This window comes from Melanerpes formicivorus, unplaced genomic scaffold, assembly GCF_026170545.1.
Source record: "Melanerpes formicivorus ecotype bairdi unplaced genomic scaffold, bMelFor1.0.p_v2 SCAF_67, whole genome shotgun sequence".
Lineage (NCBI taxonomy): Eukaryota > Metazoa > Chordata > Aves > Piciformes > Picidae > Melanerpes > Melanerpes formicivorus.
In genome coordinates, this window is record NW_027142419.1 from 2,334,294 (window position 1) to 2,354,562 (window position 20,269).

Genomic DNA, 20,269 nt, shown 5'->3' on the forward strand with positions numbered 1-20,269 from the left:
CGGCGGCGGAGGAAGTCTCGATCCTCACCGGCGGTGTGACGCCGACAGCTGGGGGCGGCGATGGGGGTCAGTAAGGGCAGGCACCAAACGTCCCCAGCGTGCCCCCACGGCACCTCCCCCCCTGCCCCGGTACCGTAGGAGGAGCCAGCGCCGGTCTGGATGGTGACGATGAGGGAGGTCTCGTGGGTGACGCCGCCCGATGCCACCCTGCACACGTACTCCCCAGAGTCCCCTGCCGCCACCTGCGGGATGCGCAGCCGGGTGCCCGACACCTGAGGGGGCGACACGCGTCAGGAGGGGGACAGGAAGCCTTCAAAACACCCCAAAACCCCTTTTTTCACCCCAAAATGCTCCCCCAGCATCCCCTACCTGGTGCTTGGCCGGCAGGGACCCCCCACGCTTGTACCAGGTGACAGTGGCCTGAGCCTGCCCTGCCACGATGCAGTTGAGGTCCAGGGTCTGTCCCTCAGCCACGGAGGAGGAGGAGGACTCGATGCGCAGCGGGGGGGTGACACCAATGGCTGGGGACACAGATGGGAAGGTCACCCCAAGGGTCATGGCATGATCCCCTGGCCCCCTGGCCCCTCCTGGCCCCCACTCACGGTAGGTGCTGGCAGCGCTGGGCTGGATTGCAACCATGATGGAGACTTCCTTGGTGGTGGCGCCGCTGGTCACCCTGCACACGTACTCGCCCGAGTCGTCCGCCGTCACCTGCAGCAGCCGCAGCCGGGAGCCAGACATCTGCAGGGAGGGCACACAGGGCTCAGCAGGGACCCCTCGGCCTGCTCAGGGACAGCAGCGCTTGCACAGAGCCACCCAGGCTGCCACAAGGCCACCTGAGCTCCCGTGGTGTCACTTGGGCTTGCATGGGGCCACCTGGGCTCGTATGAGGTCACTTGGGCTTGTATGAGGCCACTGGGGCTCCCATGAGGTCAGTTGGGCTTGCATGGGGCCACCTGGGCTCATATGAGGTCACTTGGGCTTGCATGGGGTCCCTTGGGCTCCCATGAGGTCACTTGGGCTTGCCTGGGGCCATTTGGGCTAGCTGGGCTTGCACAGAGCCATGGGTCAAGCCCCAACTGCCCCCTCAGGGACATCCCCATCCGTGTCCCGTACCTGGTGCCTGGCGGGCAGGGACCCCCCGCGCTTGTACCAGGTGACGGTGGCCTGCGCGGGGCTGGCGATGACGCAGTTGAGGTCCAGGGTCTGTCCCTCGGCCACAGGAGAGGACAGGGACGAGGACTCGATGCGCAGCGGGGTGGTGCTGGCCGGCGCTGGGGACCAGAACGCATTACAGACTGCATCAACCTGCGGCCCTCCAAGGGGCACCAGGAGCCCAGGGAGGCCTCCCCAGGGAGTGATGCGCTCCACAGCCAGGGATGCCACTGGGCAGAGCCACCCACCCATGGCTAATGTCCCCTGTCCCTCCCTGGCCCCCACTCACGGTAGGTGCTGGCAGAGCTGGGCTGGATTGTGACCATGATGGAGGTTTCCTTGGTGGTGGCGCCGCTGGTCACCCTGCACACGTACTCGCCCGAGTCGTCCGCCGTCACCTGCAGCAGCCGCAGCCGGGAGCCAGACACCTGCAGGGAGGGCACACAGGGCTCAGCAGGGACCCCTCGGCCTGCTCAGGGACAGCAGCGCTTGCACAGAGCCACCCAGGCTGCCACAAGGCCACCTGAGCTTCCATGGTGCCACTTGGGCTTGCACAAGCTACTGGGCCCCCGGCAGTCACTTGAGCTTGCGTGGGCCAGCTGCCCCTGCATGGCCACCTTGGGCTTGCATGCACCACCTGGGCTTGCAAGGGCTATTTGGCCTTCCATGGGGCCACCAGAGCTTGCATTGGGCCACCAGGGCTTGCATGGGACTACTTGGGCTTGCATGGGACCACCAGAGCTTGCAAGGGGCCACTTGGCCTTGCATAAAGTCATAGACTCAGAGAGTTGTTTGGGTTGGAAAAGCCTTCCAGGATCATCAAGTCCAACCACCAACCTAAGCATCAGACCATGTCCCCAGGAGCCATGGCCACACAACACAGGTGGCCCCATGCAGTGTGCCACAATGGCGACTTGGCATGGGCTGCTTGAGCTTGAATGGAGACACCAGGGCTGGCATAGGGTCTCCTAGGTTTACATAAGGCCACCTAACCTTCCATGGGGCCACCAGAGCTTGCATGGGACCATTTGGGCTTGCATGGGACCACTTGGGCTTGCGTGGACCACCAGGGCCTGCATGGGACCACTTGGGCTTGCGTGGGACCACTTGGGCTTGCGTGGACCACCAGAGCTTGCATGGAACCACTTGGGCTTGCATGGACCACCAGAGCTTGCATGGGACCACTTGGGCTTGCATGGGATCACTTGGGCTTGCATGGACTACCAGAGCTTGCATGGGAGCACTTGGGCTTGTGTGGGATCACCTGGGATTGCATGGGACCACCAGGGCTTGAATGGGGCCACCTGGGCTTGACCAAGCTAGCAGGGCGGGCGTGGGGTCTCCCTGCACTTGCACTGGGCCACCTGACCTTGCATGGGGCCACTTAAGCTTACACAGGACCCCAGGACAAGCCCTCCCCTCCCCTCCCCTCCCCTCCCGGGGACACCCCCAGCTGTGTCCCTACCTGGTGCCTGGCGGGCAGGGACCCCCCACGCTTGTACCAGGTGACGGTGGCCTGCGCGGGGCTGGCGATGACGCAGTTGAGGTCCAGGGTCTGTCCCTCGGCCAGGGTGGAGGACGGGGACTCGATGCGCAGCGGGGTGCTGCTGCCTGGCACTGGGGACCGAGACCGGGGGCTGACACCGGTGACCACAGCACAGTCTTGCTGGTGCAGGGCCAGGCTCGGTGCTGTGGGGCACGGGGACCCCCCCACCGGAACTGTCCCCCCCCTGGCCCCCACTCACGGTAGGCACTGGCGGCGCTGGGCTGGATTGTGACCATCACAGCAGACTCCTTGGTGGTGGCGCCGCTGGTCACCCTGCACACGTACTCGCCCGAGTCGTCCGCCGTCACCTGCAGCAGCCGCAGCCGGGAGCCAGACATCTGCAGGGAGGGCACACAGGGCTCAGCAGGGACCCCTCGGCCTGCTCAGGGACAGCAGCGCTTGCACAGAGCCACCCAGGCTGCCACAAGGCCACCTGAGCTCCCGTGGTGTCACTCGGGCTTGTATGGGGCCACCATACAGAGCACTTCCATGGGGCCACACAGGTGGGTATGGGGCCACTGGGGCTTGCATGAGGTCACTTGGGCTTGTATGGGGTCACCTGGGCTTGAATGGGGCCAGTGGGGCTTGCATGAGGTCACTCAGGCTTGTATGGGGTCACCTAGGCTTGAATGGGGCCAGTGGGGCTTGCATGAGGTCACTCAGGCTTGTATGGGGTCACCTGGGCTTGAATGGGGCCACTGGGGCTTGCATGAGGTCACTCAGGCTTGTATGGGGTCACCTGGGCTTGAATGGGGCCAGTGGGGCTTCCATGAGGTCGCTTGGGCTTGCATGGAGCCACCAGAGATTGCAAAGGGCCAGGGATCAACCCAAACCCCCTCCCCTTGGTGACACCCCTCTGGTGTCCCCTACCTGATGCTTGGCCGGCAGGGAGCCTCCACGCTTGTACCAGGTGACAGTGGCCTGGCCCTGCCCTGCCACCACACAGTTGAGGTCCAGGCTCTGTCCCTCGGCCACGGTGGACGAGGAAGCCTCGATCCGGACAGGGACACCCGAAGCCGATGGCCCTGGAGGGAGGGGGGATGCAGCTGTGGTCACCTGGCTGGGCCCAGCAGATCCCCCAGCAGTGCCACCGAGTCTGCTCTCACCGTAGGACGAGCTGGAGCCGGGCACCACGGTGACAACGACGGAGGCCTCGCGGGCACCGGTGCCCAGGCTGGCCCTGCACACGTACTCGCCGGAGTCGGCTGCCGTGACGTGGGGCACACGCAGCCGGGAGCCTGAGACCTGGGGTTGGGGGCAGCCATCAGTGTCACGTCAGGGTGGGGGCAGGGCGGGGTTTGGGGTGCTGCTTGTGCTGCCTGCGCCCTACCTGGTGCCCGGCGGGCAAGGAGCCGCCGCGCCTGTACCAGGTGACGGTGCTGGAGCCAGGTCCTGCCACCACGCAGTCAAGGTCCAGAGTCTGGCCCTCGGTGACGGATGGGGACGAGGACTCGATGCGGACCGGCGCTGCCATCCCTGCCAGGGGGCACCCAGGTGGGTTGTGGTCCCACCAAAAGCATCCCTGTACCATGACAGCGCCCCCCACCCGCCTCACCTGGCACCACGGCCACCTCGATGGCCGCCCGGGCCGTGCCGGCGGCGCTGGTGCCCACGCAGAGGTAGACGCCACCATCGGGCGGTGCCACGGAGGGGATGACCAGCGTGGCGATGTCACCCTGCTCGGCGCGGGACTGCGGCACCAGGGTGGGTGTGAGTGGCACTGCTGTGCACCCACACCCCCCCCAGAGCACCCAGGGGTGCTGGTGGCAGCTCACCTGCGGGGGCAGGGTGCCACCCTGCTTCTCCCAGGTGATGGTGGCAGTAGGTGACCCTGAGACGCGGCAGTAGAGCCGCACCGTGGAGCCCTCCTGCACCTCCGTCCGCTCCGGGCTCACCTGCACCTGGGGGCTGCCAGGCCCTGCAGGCACAGGGGTCAGGGTGGCACCAGGGAATATGGGGGCAAAGGAGGTGACAGCAGTGATGGAGAGGATGGGCAGGATGGGGACAACAGGGGGGATGGGGACAGCGGGGATGATGGCACAATGGAGAGGGTGGCACAGTGGGGATAGTGGCACAATGGGGATGATGGCATAATGGAGGTGGTGGCACAATGGAGAGGGTGGCACAATGGGAACAGTGGCACAAGGGGGATAATGGCACAATGGAGGTGGTGGCACAGTGGGAATGGTGGCACAATGGAGGTGGTGGCACAATGGGGATCATGGCATAATGGAGGTGGTAGCATGGTGGAGAGGGTGGCACAAGGGGGATGATGGCACAATGGAGGTGGTGGCGCAATGGGGATAGTGGCACAATGGAGAGGGTGGCACAATGGGAACAGTGGCACAAGGGGGATGATGCCACAATGGGGATGATGGCACAATGGAGGTGGTGGCACAAGGGGGATGATGACACAATGGAGGTGGTGGCACAATGGAGGTGGTGGCACAATGGGAACGGTGGCACAAGGGGGATGATGGCACAATGGAGGTGGTGGCACAATGGAGGTGGTGGCACAATGGGGATGGTGGCACACCATGGGCAATGGTGGCACAGTAGGGCAGTGGGGACAACAGTAGAGTGGGGACAACGGAGCCAGTGGGGATGGCAGTGATGCCGCTGGGGCTCACCTTGCACGTGGAGGAAGGCCCTGGCCGTGTGGTGCCCGGCGCTGCTGCGTGCCCGGCAGGCGTAGTGCCCCTCGTCGGCAGGCTCCACGGCGCCGATCCGCAGCGTCCCGCCCTGCACCACCGCCCGCGGCGACAGCGAGCCTGCGGGCACGCCACCCCCGGTCACCCCTGCTCGCCCTCTGCCCGACCCCGGTGCCAACGCACCCCCCTCCCCCTCCCGACCCCGGCGGGCACCTACCGAGCCACTCGAGGGTGGGCGGGGGGTTGCCGGTGCCCAGGCAGCGGAACTCTGCCGGCTGCCCTGGTGCCACGCTCAGCTGCGCCGGCTCCACGCTGGCGGTGGGGGCGGTGGTGGTGCCAGCTGCGGTGAGAGGCGGGGGTGGGGGGCTCAGGGTGTGCTGGGCACCCACCACCACGGTCCTGGCCCCGGGTGGTGGGGGGGGGTGGGAAGCAGCGGGGGTCAGCGTGGCACGGCTGGCACGAGCGGGGTGCGCGGTGGTGCCCAGGCATGCAGCGGGTGCGGGGCAGCGCGTGGACCCCCGTGCCCCGTGGCAGTGACTCACCAGGTCTGTGCCCCTCCATGAACTCCACAGGGCCATAGAACATTTGGGTCTTCGAGGGGGCTGCAAGAGGGCACAGGGCTCAGGGGAGGGTGCCCATTGCCAGAGCCTGGGCACCCAGCGTGCCCGTCACCCTGCTCATCACCCATTGCCAGAGCCTGGGCACCCAGCGTGCCCATCACCCTGCTCATCACCCATTGCCAGAGCCTGGGCACCCAGCGTGCCCATCACCCTGCTCATCACCCATTGCCAGAGCCTGGGCACCCAGCGTGCCCATCACCCTGCTCATCACCCATTGCAGAGCCTGGGCACCCAGCGTGCCCATCACCCTGCTCATCACCCATTGCAGAGCCTGGGCACCCAGCGTGCCCATCACCCTGCTCATCACCCATTGCCAGAGCCTGGGCACCAGGCAAGCACCCACGGCACCTGGCAGCGAGGCTGCCCATGGCCAGGGCATCTGTGCCCATCGCCTGTGTCTGGGCATCAAGCCTGCCCACTGCCCTGCCAGCTGGGCACTGATGGAGCCCATCACCCTGACACCTGGGCACCAAGCGTGCCCATCACCCTGGCACAGCCACTGCTCCCAGGCTAGGAGAGGTGAGCATCCTCACCAACCCCAGTATGGTGCCCACCACCCTGGCATCTGGCTGGTGAGCCTTCCCATCACCCCCAGTATCTGGACAGTGACCCTGTCTATTGCCAGGGTGATGGGCACCATACCCAGCATGTGGGCACCAAGTGGGCCCATCATCCCACTGTCTGGGCAGCAAGTGTGCCCATTACCCTGGCATTTGGGAGCGGAGGGTGCCCATCAGACTGGCATCTAAGGACCAAGAGAATACATTGCTTCAGTGTCTGGGCACCAAGCATGCTCATTACCCCAGTGTCTGGGCACCACGTGTGCCCACTGACATGGCATCTGGCACCAAGTGTGCTCATCACCCTGGCATCTGGGCAGTGAGTGTGCCCATCACTGCAGGACCTGGGCACCAAGCACAGCTGCCACCCTGGCAGCTGGGCATGGAGAGTGCCCAGCGCTGCAGGACCTGGGCACCAAGCACAGCTGCCACCCTGGCAGCTGGGCATGGAGAGTGCCCAGCGCTGCAGGACCTGGGCACCAAGCACGGGTGTCACCCTGGCAGCTGGGCATGGAGAGTGCCCAGCACGGCAGGATGTGGGCACCAAGCATGGCTGTCACCCTGGCAGCTGGGCATGGAGAGTGCCCAGCACTGCAGGATGTGGGCACCAAGCACAGCTGTCACCCTGGCAGCTGGGCATGGAGAGTGCCCAGCGCTGCAGGATGTGGGCACCAAGCACAGCTGCCACCCTGGCAGCTGGGCATGGAGAGTGCCCAGCACTGCAGGACCTGGGCACCAAGCACGGGTGTCACCCTGGCAGCTGGGCATGGAGAGTGCCCAGCGCTGCAGGATGTGGGCACTAAGCACGGGTGTCACCCTGGCAGCTGGGCATGGAGAGTGCCCAGCACTGCAGGACCTGGGCACCAAGCACGGCTGTCGCCCTGGCAGCTGGGCATGGAGAGTGCCCAGCACTGCAGGATGTGGGCACCAAGCACAGCTGTCACCCTGGCAGCTGGGCATGGAGAGTGCCCAGCGCTGCAGGATGTGGGCACCAAGCACGGGTGTCACCCTGGCAGCTGGGCATGGAGAGTGCCCAGCACTGCAGGACCTGGGCACCAAGCACAGCTGTCACCCTGGCAGCTGGGCATGGAGAGTGCCCAGCACTGCAGGACCTGGGCACCAAGCATGGCTGTCACCCTGGCATCTGGGCATGGAGAGTGCCCAGCACTGCAGGACCTGGGCACCAAGCACAGCTGTCACCCTGGCAGCTGGGCATGGAGAGTGCCCAGCACTGCAGGATGTGGGCACCAAGCACAGCTGTCACCCTGGCAGCTGGGCATGGAGAGTGCCCAGCACTGCAGGACCTGGGCACCAAGCACAGCTGTCACCCTGGCATCTGGGCATGGAGAGTGCCCAGCGCTGCAGGATGTGGGCACCAAGCACGGGTGTCACCCTGGCAGCTGGGCATGGAGAGTGCCCAGCACTGCAGGATGTGGGCACCAAGCACGGGTGTCACCCTGGCAGCTGGGCATGGAGAGTGCCCAGCACTGCAGGATGTGGGCACCAAGCATGGCTGTCACCCTGGCAGCTGGGCATGGAGAGTGCCCAGCGCTGCAGGATGTGGGCACCAAGCATGGCTGTCACCCTGGCAGCTGGGCATGGAGAGTGCCCAGCACTGCAGGATGTGGGCACCAAGCACAGCTGTCACCCTGGCAGCTGGGCATGGAGAGTGCCCAGCACTGCAGGATGTGGGCACCAAGCACGGGTGTCACCCTGGCAGCTGGGCATGGAGAGTGCCCAGCACTGCAGGATGTGGGCACCAAGCATGGCTGTCACCCTGGCAGCTGGGCATGGAGAGTGCCCAGCACTGCAGGATGTGGGCACCAAGCATGGCTGTCACCCTGGCAGCTGGGCATGGAGAGTGCCCAGCACTGCAGGATGTGGGCACCAAGCATGGCTGTCACCCTGGCAGCTGGGCATGGAGAGTGCCCAGCGCTGCAGGATGTGGGCACCAAGCATGGCTGTCACCCTGGCAGCTGGGCATGGAGAGTGCCCAGCACTGCAGGATGTGGGCACCAAGCACAGCTGTCACCCTGGCAGCTGGGCATGGAGAGTGCCCAGCACTGCAGGATGTGGGCACCAAGCACGGGTGTCACCCTGGCAGCTGGGCATGGAGAGTGCCCAGCACTGCAGGATGTGGGCACCAAGCATGGCTGTCACCCTGGCAGCTGGGCATGGAGAGTGCCCAGCACTGCAGGATGTGGGCACCAAGCACGGCTGTCACCCTGGCAGCTGGGCATGGAGAGTGCCCAGCACTGCAGGATGTGGGCACCAAGCACGGGTGTCACCCTGGCAACTGGGCATGGAGAGTGCCCAGCACTGCAGGATGTGGGCACCAAGCATGGCTGTCACCCTGGCAGCTGGGCATGGAGAGTGCCCATCACTGCAGGACCTGGGCACCAAGCACAGCTGTCACCCTGGCAGCTGGGCATGGAGAGTGCCCAGCACTGCAGGACCTGGGCACCAAGCACGGGTGTCACCCTGGCAGCTGGGCATGGAGAGTGCCCAGCACTGCAGGATGTGGGCACCAAGCACAGCTGTCACCCTGGCAGCTGGGCATGGAGAGTGCCCAGCGCTGCAGGATGTGGGCACCAAGCACAGCTGTCACCCTGGCAGCTGGGCATGGAGAGTGCCCAGCGCTGCAGGATGTGGGCACCAAGCACGGGTGTCACCCTGGCAGCTGGGCATGGAGAGTGCCCAGCGCTGCAGGATGTGGGCACCAAGCACAGCTGTCACCCTGGCAGCTGGGCATGGAGAGTGCCCAGCGCTGCAGGATGTGGGCACCAAGCACAGCTGTCACCCTGGCAGCTGGGCATGGAGAGTGCCCAGCACTGCAGGATGTGGGCACCAAGCACGGCTGTCACCCTGGCAGCTGGGCATGGAGAGTGCCCAGCGCTGCAGGACGTGGGCACCAAGCACGGCTGTCACCCTGGCAGCTGGGCATGGAGAGTGCCCAGCGCTGCAGGATGTGGGCACCAAGCACGGGTGTCACCCTGGCATCTGGGCATGGAGAGTGCCCAGCGCTGCAGAACCTGGGCACCAAGCACAGCTGTCACCCTGGCAGCTGGGCATGGAGAGTGCCCAGCACTGCAGGATGTGGGCACCAAGCACGGGTGTCACCCTGGCAGCTGGGCATGGAGAGTGCCCAGCACTGCAGGATGTGGGCACCAAGCACGGGTGTCACCCTGGCAGCTGGGCATGGAGAGTGCCCAGCACTGCAGGATGTGGGCACCAAGCACAGCTGTCACCCTGGCAGCTGGGCATGGAGAGTGCCCAGCACTGCAGGATGTGGGCACCAAGCACGGCTGTCACCCTGGCAGCTGGGCATGGAGAGTGCCCAGCACTGCAGGATGTGGGCACCAAGCACAGCTGTCGCCCTGGCAGCTGGGCATGGAGAGTGCCCAGCGCTGCAGGACCTTGGCGCCGAGCGGGTCCGTGCCGCGGGCAGCCGTGGGTGTGTGTGCCCGGCGTGCCCGCGCGGCAGGGCTCACCCTGCACGTAGAGCGTGGCAGTGCCCTCGTCCATGGCCAGCATGTTGGAGCCGGTGCAGACGTAGACGCCGGCGTCCTCGGGCCGCACGCGGCGCAGCGTCAGGATGCCGTTGAAGTCCACGGCGCCGGGCGGCAGCGTCCCGTGGCTCTGCCGCGTCCACACCAGCGTGTAGGCAGGAGACTGCCAGAGAGAGAGGGGGGCACGGCGTGGGCACGTGGAGAGGGCTCTGCTGGGTGTGCTGGGCACCCGCAGGGTGGGCACCACACCGGGGGGGGGGGGGTGGGGGTGTCCCGAGGAAGAGCGGAGGTGCCCCGGGGTGCTTGGAGGATTCCTATGATCGGATTGGCACCCGAGGGCTCCCCTGCGCCCTGCGTGGCCCCAAGGGCACCCATGTGCCCTGCACGTTCTTGTGGGCACCTAGGGGTGTCCCTGTGCCCTGCGTGGCCCCAAGGGCACATGTGTGCCCTGCATGCCCTCATGGGCACCTAGGGGTGTCCCTGCGCCCTGCGTGGCCCCAAGGGCACCCATGTGCCCTGCATGTCCTTGTGGGCACCTAGGGGTGTCCCAGTGCCCTTCATGGGCCCAAGGGCACCCATGTGCCCTGCATGTCCTTGTGGGCACCTAGGGGTGTCCCCCTGCCCTGCATGACCCCAAGGGTACCCATGTGCCCTTCCTATCCTTAAGGGCACCTAGGGGTGTCCCTGTGCCCTGCATGACCCCAAGGGTACCCATGTGCCCTTCCTATCCTTAAGGGCACCTAAGGGTGTCCCTGTGCCCTGAGTGGCCCCAAGGGTACCCATGTGCCCTTCCTATCCTTAAGGGCACCTAGGGGTGTCCCTGTGCCCTGCATGACCCCAAGGGTACCCATGTGCCCTTCCTATCCTTAAGGGCACCTAGGGGTGTCCTTGTGCCCTGCATGACCCCAAGGGTACCCATGTGCCCTTCCTATCCTTAAGGGCACCTAAGGGTGTCCTTGTGCCCTGCCTGGCCCCATGGGGACCTAGAGTTCTTCCCATACACCTTCATATCCACATGGGCACTTGGTGTCCCTGTGCCCTGCGTGGCCCCAAGGGCACCCATGTGCCCTGCATGTCTTCATGGGCTCCTAGGGATGCCCCTGTGCCCTGCACTGCCCCAAGGCCTTCTATGTGCCCTGCATGGCCTCATGGGCACCTAGGGGTGTCCCTGTGCCCTGCACGTCCCCATTAGCACCACCCAGGGATGTCCCTCTCCTCTGTGCGCCCAGGCAGGTACCCAAAGGTGCCCACACATGCCCCGCCACACCACACCACCGCTCAGCTCACCTTGCTCTTGGCAGTGCAGACGAAGGTGACGTCGGTGCCAGGCTGTACCCGCTGTACCCGCTTCTCCTCCACGGTCACTGTGATGGCTTTGTCAGGGCTCTCTGCGGCGAGGCAGGAGAGCTGAGTCCGGCTGCTGCCAGCAGCAGGGTGCCCCCAGCCGGGTGACAGCGACCCCCTGGTGCCAGCCACCCACCCCAATAGTGACCTACCAGTGCCAGCCACCCACCCTGACAGTGACCTCCTGGTACCAGTCACCCATCCTAATGTCAACCTCCCAGTGCCAGCCACCCACCCGGACAGCAACCTCCCAGTGCCAGTCACCCACTCCAATGGTGACTTCCTGGTGCCAGTCACCCACCCTGACAGTGACCTCCTGGTACCAGTCACCCATCCTAATGTCAACCTCCCAGTGCCAGCCACCCACCCTGACAGTGACCTCCTGGTACCAGTCACCCATCCTAATGTCAACCTCCCAGTGCCAGCCACCCACCCTGACAGTGACCTCCTGGTGCCAGTCACCCACCCTGACAGTGACCTCCTGGTACCAGTCACCCATCCTGATGTCAACCTCCCAGTGCCAGCCACCCACCCTGACAGCAACCTCCCAGTGCCAGTCACTCTCCCCAACAGTGACCTCCTGGTGCCAGTCACCCACCCTGACAGCAACCTCCCAATGCCAGCCACCCACCCTAATGTTGACCTCCCGGTGCCAGCCACCCACCCCGCCGGTGACCTACCGGTGACGATGATCTCGGCGCGGCTGGCATTGCTGTGCCGCAGGTTGCGGCAGGAGCAGACATAGACCCCGGCGGCGGAGGGCTGGATGCTGGCGAAGTGCAGCTCCTCACCTGGGGGTGGCACACAGCGGGTGGGTATAGTGGGCACATGGATGGGGGTGAGCCGAGTGGGGTGGGGTGAGTGGGGTGGGTGTAGTGGGCACATGGATGGGGGCGAGCCCACTGGGACAGGTGTAGTGGGGGGGGTATTGTGGGCACACAGCTCCTCGCCTGGGGGTGGCACACAGCGGATGGGTATAGTGGGCACATGGATGGGGGTGAGCCGAGTGGGGTGGGGTGAGTGGGGTGGGTGTAGTGGGCACATGGATGGGGGCGAGCCCACTGGGACAGGTGTAGTGGGGGGGGTATTGTGGGCACACAGCTCCTCGCCTGGGGGTGGCACATAGCTGACACCCATGTCCATGTGGGCACATGTGGGGGTGAGCCCACTGGGGTGGGGTGAGTGGGGTGGGTATAGTGGGCACATGGATGTGGGTGAGCCCACTGGGGTGGGGTGAGTGGGGTGGGTGTAGTGGGCACATGGATGGGGGTGAGCCGAGTGGGGTGGGTGTAGTGGGCACATGGATGGGGGTGAGCCGAGTGGGGTGGGTGTAGTGGGCACATGGATGGGGGTCAGCCCACTGGGGTGGGTATAGTGGGGTGGGTATTGTGGGCACACAGCTCCTCGCCTGGGGGTGGCACATAGCTGACACCCATGTCCATGTGGGCATGTGTAGGGGTGAGCCCACTGGGGTGGGTATAGTGGGCACATGGATGGGGGTCAGCCCACTGGGATGGGTGTAGTGGGGTGGGTACTGTGGGCACACAGCTCCTCGCCTGGGGCTGGCCCCCAGCTGACACCCACGTCACCCCCCCCAGCCTTGAGGACACCCCCAGTGCCCCCCTCCCAGAGCCACCCAGTACCTTGTCTCCGGCTCTGGGCACCCTCAGGGAGGGGTTTGCCATCCTCTCGTGCCCAGTGGTAGTAGAAGGGGGGCTGGCCGGTGGCCTGGCACCGCAGGGTGATGGCGCTGCCCTGTGCCACCGCGGTGCGCGGGGGGTGGATGTGGACAGCCAGGGGCACCGCGGAGCCCACCGGGACGCAGCCCTGCCCCAGGGCCGTGGGGTCACCGGTGTAGCCAGGGGCACAGCTGTGGGGGGAGAGAGGGGGAGGAGTGAGGGGGTGCAGAGATTGAGGGGGGAGCCCACTGGGGTGGGTACAGCAGGGTGGGCATCGTGGGTACATACATGGGGTGAGCATATTGGGGTGGGCACAGTAGAGTGGGTACAGTGGGCACATGTACGGGGCTGAGCCCACTGGGGTGGGTACAGTGGGGTCTATATAACAGGGTGAGCACCCTGGGGTGGGCACAGGGGGGTGGGTACAGTGAGGTGGGTATCATGGGCATATGTATGGGGGTGAGCCCACTTGGGGGGGTATAGTGGGGTGCATATAGTGGGCACATGTATGGGGGAGAGCCCCCTGGGGTGGGCACAGCAGGGTGGGCATTGTGGGTTCATATATGGGGTGAGCATATTGGGGTGGCTACAGCAGGGTGGGCATTGTGGGCACATGTATGGAGGTGAGCCCACTGATATGGGTACAGTGGGGTGGGCATCATGGGTACCTGTATGGGGGTGAGCATCTTGGGGTGGGTATAGTGGGGTGCATATACTGGGGTGAGCCCAGGGGGGTGGCTATAGTGGGGTCTCTATAGCAGAGTGAGCATCTTGGGGTGGGCACAGTGGGGTTGGGTACGGGGGGGGTGAGCATTTTGAGGTGGGGGTGAGCCCATCAAGGTGAGCCCATGGGGGTGGATATTTGGGGGTGAGCTCCTGGGGGTGGATATTTGGGGGTGAGCCCCTGGGGGTGAGAGCCTGGGGTGAAGGTGTCAGGGTGGGTACAGCAGGGTGAGCTTACTGGGTTGGGTATTTGGGGGGGAGCCCATGGGAGTGGGTATATTGGGGGGCACAATGGGGGGGGGATAGTGAGGTGAGCATCTTGGGGGGCATAGATCAGGGTGGGTGTGCTGGGGTGGGTACAGCAGAGGACATGGGGTGGGTACCTTGGGGGGAGCCCACAGGGGTGCATACATCGGGGTGAGCTCACATAGGTCAGTAGATTGGGGTGGGTATAGCAGGGGGAGCACTTTGGGGTGAGCCCAGCAGGGTGGGAATGTTGGGGTGAGCATGTCAGGGTGGCTCTAGCAGGAGGGCATTGGGATGAGGATATTGGGGTGAGCACTTTGGGGTGCATCGACCAGGGTGAGCTCATAGGGGTGAGCACACTGGGGTGGGTATATCAAGGTGAGCACTTTGAGGTGAGCCCCTCAGGGTGAGCCCCTCAGGGTGGGTATAGAAGTGACCCTTTGGGGTGCATAGGGTGAGCACATCAGGGTGGGTATAGAGGTGACCCTTTGAGGTGCGTAGGGTGAGTACATCAGGGTGGCTGTACCAGGGTGGGTACAGCAGGAGACTGTTGGGGTGGGTGGACCAGGGTGAGCAGTTTGGGGTGAACCCCATCAGGATGGGGATGTTGGGGTGAGCCCATCAGGGTGGGTATAAAGGTGAGTCCACTGCAGGGCAGATACTGGGGTGAGCTCACAGGGGTGAGCACTTTGGGGTGAGCACACTGGGGTGGATCTATCAAGGTGAGCACTTTGGGGTGAGCCCCTCAGGGTGAGTACATTGGGGTGAGCCTACCAGGGTGGGTATAGAGGTGACCCATGGGGGTGAGCTCATAGGGTGAGTGTATCAGGGTGGGTGCACTGGGGTGGGTACAGCAGGAGAACATTGGGGTGAGCATATTGGGGTGAGCATGTGGGGGTGGGAATGCCAGGGTGGGTATAAGGGTGAGTGTTTGGGGGTGAGCACTTTGAAGTGGTTATGTCAGGGTGAGACCATTGGGGTGAGGCCATCAGCGTGGGTATACTGGGGTGGGCACAGCAGAGGGCATTGGGGTGGGTGTGTTGGGGTGAGCTCATTGGGGTGAGCACACTGGGGTGGATCTATCAAGGTGAGCACTTTGGGGTGAGTACATCAGAGGGGGTACATTGGGGTGAGTACAGCAGGGTGGGTATAGAAGTGACCCTTAGGGGTGCATAGGTTGAGCACATCAGGGTGGGTATAGAGGTGACCCTTAGGGGTGCATAGGGTGAGCACATCAGGGTGGGTGTACCAGGGTAGGGACAGCAGGAGAACATTGGGGTGAGCATATTGGGGTGAGCATGTGGGGGTGGGTATGTCAGGGTGGGTATAAGGGTGAGTGTTTGGGGGTGAGCACTTTGAAGTGGTTATGTCAAGGTGAGACCATTGGGGTGAGGCCATCAGCGTGGGTATACTGGGGTGGGCATAGCAGAGGGCACTGGGGTGGTGTGTGTCGGGGTGAGACCACAGGGGTGCATGTATTGGGGTGAGCTCACTGGGGTGAGCACACTGGGGTGGATCTATCAAGGTGAGCACTTTGGGGTGAGCCCCCCAGGGTGGGTATAGAGGTGAGCACATCAGGGTGGCTGTACCAGGGTGGGTACAGCAGGAGACTTGGGGTGGGTGGACCAGGGTGAGCAGTTTGGGGTGAACCCCATCAGGATGGGGATGTTGGGGGGTGAGCCCATCAGGGTGGGTATAAAGGTGAGTCCACTGCAGGGCAGATATTGGGGTGAGCTCACAGGGGTGAGCACTTTGGGGTGAGCACATCAGAGGGGGTACATTAGGGTGAGTACACCAGGGTGGGTATAGAGGTGACCCTTTGGGGTGCATAGGGTGAGCACATCAGGGTGGGTATAGAGGTGACCCTTAGGGGTGCATAGGGTGAGCACATCAGGGTGGGTACAGAGGTGACCCTTAGGGGTGCATAGGGTGAGCACATCAGGGTGGGTACAAAGGTGACCCTTTGGGGTGCATAGGGTGAGCACATCAGGGTGGCTGTACCAGGGTGGGTACAGCAGGAGACTGTTGGGGTGGGTGGACCAGGGTGAGCAGTTTGGGGTGAACCCCATCAGGATGGGGATGTTGGGGTGAGCCCATCAGGGTGGGTATAAAGGTGAGTCTACTGCAGGGCAGATATTGGGGTGAGCTCACCGGGGTGAGCACTTTGGGGTGAGCAGATGTGAGCTGAGGGGAGCATTATGGGGTGGGTATGGCAGGGTAGGCAGAAGGGTGAGGATCTTGGGGTGACTACAGGGGGGTGAGTCTGTTGGATTGAATAGTGGGGTGAGCAGGTCGGGGTGGGGATATGGGGGTGAGCATTTTGGGGTGAGCCCATGAGGTGGGTTTTGGGGGTGGGTAGCTGAGGTGAGGATGTCAGGGTGGGATCATCAGGGGGAGCATTTTGGGGTGAGCCCATGAGGTGGGTTTTGGGGGTGGGTAGCTGAGGTGAGGATGTCAGGGTGGGATCATCAGGGGGAGCATTTTGGGGGTGAGCCCATGAGGTGGGTTTTGGGGGTGGGTAGCTGAGGTGAGGATGTCAGGGTGGGATCATCAGGGGGAGCATTTTGGGGTGAGCACAAGGGGTGGGGGTTTTGAGGGTGGGCATATTGGGGTGACCCCATCGAGGTGGGTTTATCAGGATGAGTATTTTAGGGTGAGCACCTGGGGTGGGGTTTTGGGGGTGGGTATCTGAGGTGAGCCTGTCAGGGTGGGTATACTGGGGTGAGCATTTTGGGGTGAGCCTGTCAGGGTGGGGTTTAGGAGGTGGGCATATTGGGGTGACCCCATCAAGGTGAGTTTATCAGGGTGAGCACTTTGGGGTGAGCTCATGGGGTAGGTTTTGGGGGTGGCAATATTGGGGTGAGCCTGTCAGGGTGGGTTTCTCATGGGGAGCATTTGGGGGTGAGCCCAGGGGGTGGTTTTTGGGGGTGGCTATATTGGGGTGAGCCTGTCAGGGTGGGTTTCTCAGGGTGAACATTTTGGGGTGAGCCCAGGGGGTGGGTATATTGGGGTGAGCCTGTCAGGATGGGTTTCTCATGGGGAGCATTTTGGGGTGAGCCCAGAGGGTGGGTTTTGGGGGTGGGTTTTGGGGGTGGGTATATTGGGGTGAGCCTGTCAGGGTGGGTTTCTCATGGGGAGCATTTTGGGGTGAGCCCATCAAGGTGAGTTTATCAGGGTGAGCATTTTGGGGTGAGCCCAGGGGGTGGGTTTTGGGGGTGGGTTTTGGGGGTGGCTATATTGGGGTGAGCCTGTCAGGGTGGATTTCTCATGGGGAGCATTTGGGGGTGAGCCCAGGGGGTGGGTTTTGGGGGGGACTATATTGGGGTGAGCTTGTCAGGGTGGGTTTCTCATGGGGAGCATTTGGGGGTGAGCCCAGGGGGTGGTTTTTGGGGGTGGCTATATTGGGGTGAGCCCAGGGGGTGGGTTTAGGCGGTGGGTTTTGGGGGTGGGTATATTGGGGTGAGCCTGTCAGGGTGGGTTTCTCATGGGGAGCATTTGGGGGTGAGCCCAGGGGGGGTGCCTTTGGGGGTGGGTATATTGGGGTGAGCCTGTCAGGATGGGTTTCTCATGGGGAGCATTTGAGAGTGAGCCCAGGGGGTGGGTTTAGGGGGTGGGTTTTGGGGGTGGCTATATTGGGGTGAGCGTGTCAGGGTGGGTTTCTCATGGGGAGCATTTGGGGGTGAGCCCATGGGGTGGGTTTTGGGGGTGGGTATATTGGGGTGAGCCTGTCAGGGTGGGTTTCTCATGGGGAGCATTTGGGGGTGAGCCCAGGGGGTGGCGTTTTGGGGGGGGCTATATTGGGGTGAGCCTGTCAGGGTGGGTTTCTCATGGGGAGCATTTGGGGGTGAGTCCAGGGGGTGGGTTTTGGGGGTGGGTTTTGGGGGGGGCTATATTGGGGTGAGCCTGTCAGGGTGGGTTTCTCATGGGGAGCATTTGGGGGTGAGTCCAGGAAGTGGGTTTTGGGGGTGGGTTTTGGGGGGGGCTATATTGGGGTGAGCCTGTCAGGGTGGGTTTCTCATGGGGAGCATTTGGGGGTGAGTCCAGGGGGTGGGGTTTGGGGGTGGGTTTTGGGGGTGGCTATATTGGGGTGAGCCTGTCAGGGTGGGTTTCTCATGGAGAGCATTTGGGGGTGAGCCCAGGGGGTGGGTTTTGGGGGTGGCTATATTGGGGTGAGCCTGTCAGGGTGGGTTTCTCATGGGGAGCATTTGGGGGTGAGCCCAGGGGGTGGGTTTTGGGGGTGGGTATATTGGGGTGAGCTTGTCAGGGTGGGTTTCTCATGAGGAGCATTTGGGGGTGAGCCCATGGGGTGGGTTTTGGGGGTGGGTTTTGGGGGTGGGTATATTGGGGTGAGCCTGTCAGGGTGGGTTTCTCATGGGGAGCATTTGGGGGTGAGCCCAGGGGGTGGGTTTTGGGGGTGGGTTTTGGGGGTGGGTATATTGGGGTGAGCCTGTCAGGGTGGGTTTCTCATGGGGAGCATTTGGGGATGAGCCCAGGGGGTGGGTTTTGGGGGTGGGTTTTGGGGGTGGGTATATTGGGGTGAGCCTGTCAGGGTGGGTTTCTCATGGGGAGCATTTGGGGGTGAGCCCAGGGGGGGATGTCTTTGGGGTGCTGCCCCTCACCGCTCGCAGTACTGCCCGGTGTAGCCTGGCTCGCAGGCGGTGCAGCGGTACCCACTGCCTCCCAGACTCTCGCAGGTCCTGGAAAACCTGTGGGGAGGGCCAGGGTGAGGTGGGGGCACAGCCCCTCCCCAGGACCCCCCCCACCCCCCAGCACTGGCACTCACTGGTTTTCGGGGTAGGGGAGGGGGCAGGCGCAGGGCTGGCAGTCCTCGGGGGTCCCGGCAGTGGCATCGCCGTAGAACCCAGGGGCACACTGGTCACAGAAATCCCCTGCAGTGTTGTGCAAGCATCCCTGGGGGGGGGGAGAAAGGATGATACAAATTGGGGGGGTCATGGCTGGCACGAGCCCCCAGCCCCCCCAAAACCCCCCGATGATGTGAAGGCTTACGGAGCAGACGCCGCTCTCGGGGGTGGCAGCTCTCCGAGTGCCCATTGCACTCACACAGCTCACAGTGCCCCAGGTACAGCCCCCCCCCGGAGCGGGTGTAACCAGGGGCACAGTCCTGCCAAGGGGGCACAGAAAAGGGGGGGTCAGCGTTGGGTGGAGTGCAACAGGATAGCATTTAACAAGTCCAAGAGTCAGGCTCTGCACTTAGAATCACAGAACCACAGAACTGCCAGGCTTGGAAGGGAGCTCAAGGCTCAGCCAGCTCCAGCCCCCTGCCATGGGCAGGGACACCTCACACCACAGCAGGTTGCTCACAGCCACCTCCAGCCTGGCTGCAAACACCTCCAGGCAGGAGGCTTCCACCACCTCCCTGGGCAACCTGTGCCAGGCTCTCACCACCCTCCTGGGCAACAACTTCTTCCTCACAGCCAATCTCCATCTCCCCACTCCTAGTTCTGCTCCATCCCCCCCAGTCCTATCCCTCCCTGACACCCTCAAAAGTCCCTCCCCAGCTTTCCTGGAGCCCCCTGCAGATCCTGGAAGGCCACAATGAGGTCTCCTGGGAGCCTTCTCCTCTCCAGCCTGCACAACCCCAACTCTCTCAGTCTGCCCACTTCGGCCACAACAGCCCCAGGCAGAGCTACAGGCTGGGGGCAGAGTGGCTGAGAGCAGCCAGGCAGAGAGGGACCTGGGGGTGCTGGTTGATAGTAGGCTGAACATGAGCCAGCAGTGTGCCCAGGTGGCCAAGAAGGCCAAGGGCATCCTGGCCTGCATCAGGAAGAGTGTGGCCAGCAGGAGCAGGGAGCTCATCCTGCCCTGTGCTCAGCACTGCTCAGGCCACACCTGGAGTCCTGTGTCCAGTTCTGGGCTCCTCAGGTTAGGAAAGAGGTTGAGCTGCTGGAAGGTGTCCAGAGAAGGGCAACAAAGCTGGGGAGGGGTCTGGAGCACAGCCCTGGGAGGAGAGGCTGAGGGAGCTGGGGTTGCTTAGCCTGGGGAAGAGGAGGCTCAGGGGAGACCTCATTGCTCTCTGCAACTCCCTGAAGGGAGGTTGGAGCCAGGTGGGGGTTGGGCTCTTCTCCCAGGCAGCCAGCACCAGAACAAGAGGACACAGTCTCAAACTGTGCCAGGGGAGGTTTAGACTGGAGGTGAGGAAGAAGTTCTTCCCAGCAAGAGAGATTGGCCCTTGGGATGTGCTGCCCAGGGAGGTGGTGGAGTCCCCATCCCTGGAG

The 20,269-nt window shown here is 63.8% G+C and overlaps 1 protein-coding gene across 1 annotated transcript in view; it reads right to left on the reverse strand.

The window, feature by feature from the left end:
- Positions 1-20,269, reverse strand: part of HSPG2 (heparan sulfate proteoglycan 2) — a 66,541-nt gene that overhangs the window by 24,987 nt on the left and 21,285 nt on the right. The window contains 24 exon segments of the mRNA XM_068162848.1: positions 1-48; positions 134-272; positions 370-521; positions 603-741; positions 1,117-1,274; positions 1,445-1,583; positions 2,621-2,772; positions 2,901-3,039; positions 3,572-3,726; positions 3,808-3,946; positions 4,032-4,177; positions 4,257-4,392; positions 4,477-4,619; positions 5,332-5,472; positions 5,570-5,692; positions 5,895-5,954; positions 10,024-10,204; positions 11,329-11,429; positions 12,066-12,176; positions 13,029-13,255; positions 18,653-18,739; positions 18,817-18,944; positions 19,041-19,061; positions 19,063-19,155. The exon segment at positions 1-48 is cut by the window's left edge and continues 104 nt beyond it. Of these exon segments, the coding sequence (XP_068018949.1) occupies positions 1-48; positions 134-272; positions 370-521; positions 603-741; positions 1,117-1,274; positions 1,445-1,583; positions 2,621-2,772; positions 2,901-3,039; positions 3,572-3,726; positions 3,808-3,946; positions 4,032-4,177; positions 4,257-4,392; positions 4,477-4,619; positions 5,332-5,472; positions 5,570-5,692; positions 5,895-5,954; positions 10,024-10,204; positions 11,329-11,429; positions 12,066-12,176; positions 13,029-13,255; positions 18,653-18,739; positions 18,817-18,944; positions 19,041-19,061; positions 19,063-19,155 (3,058 nt within the window).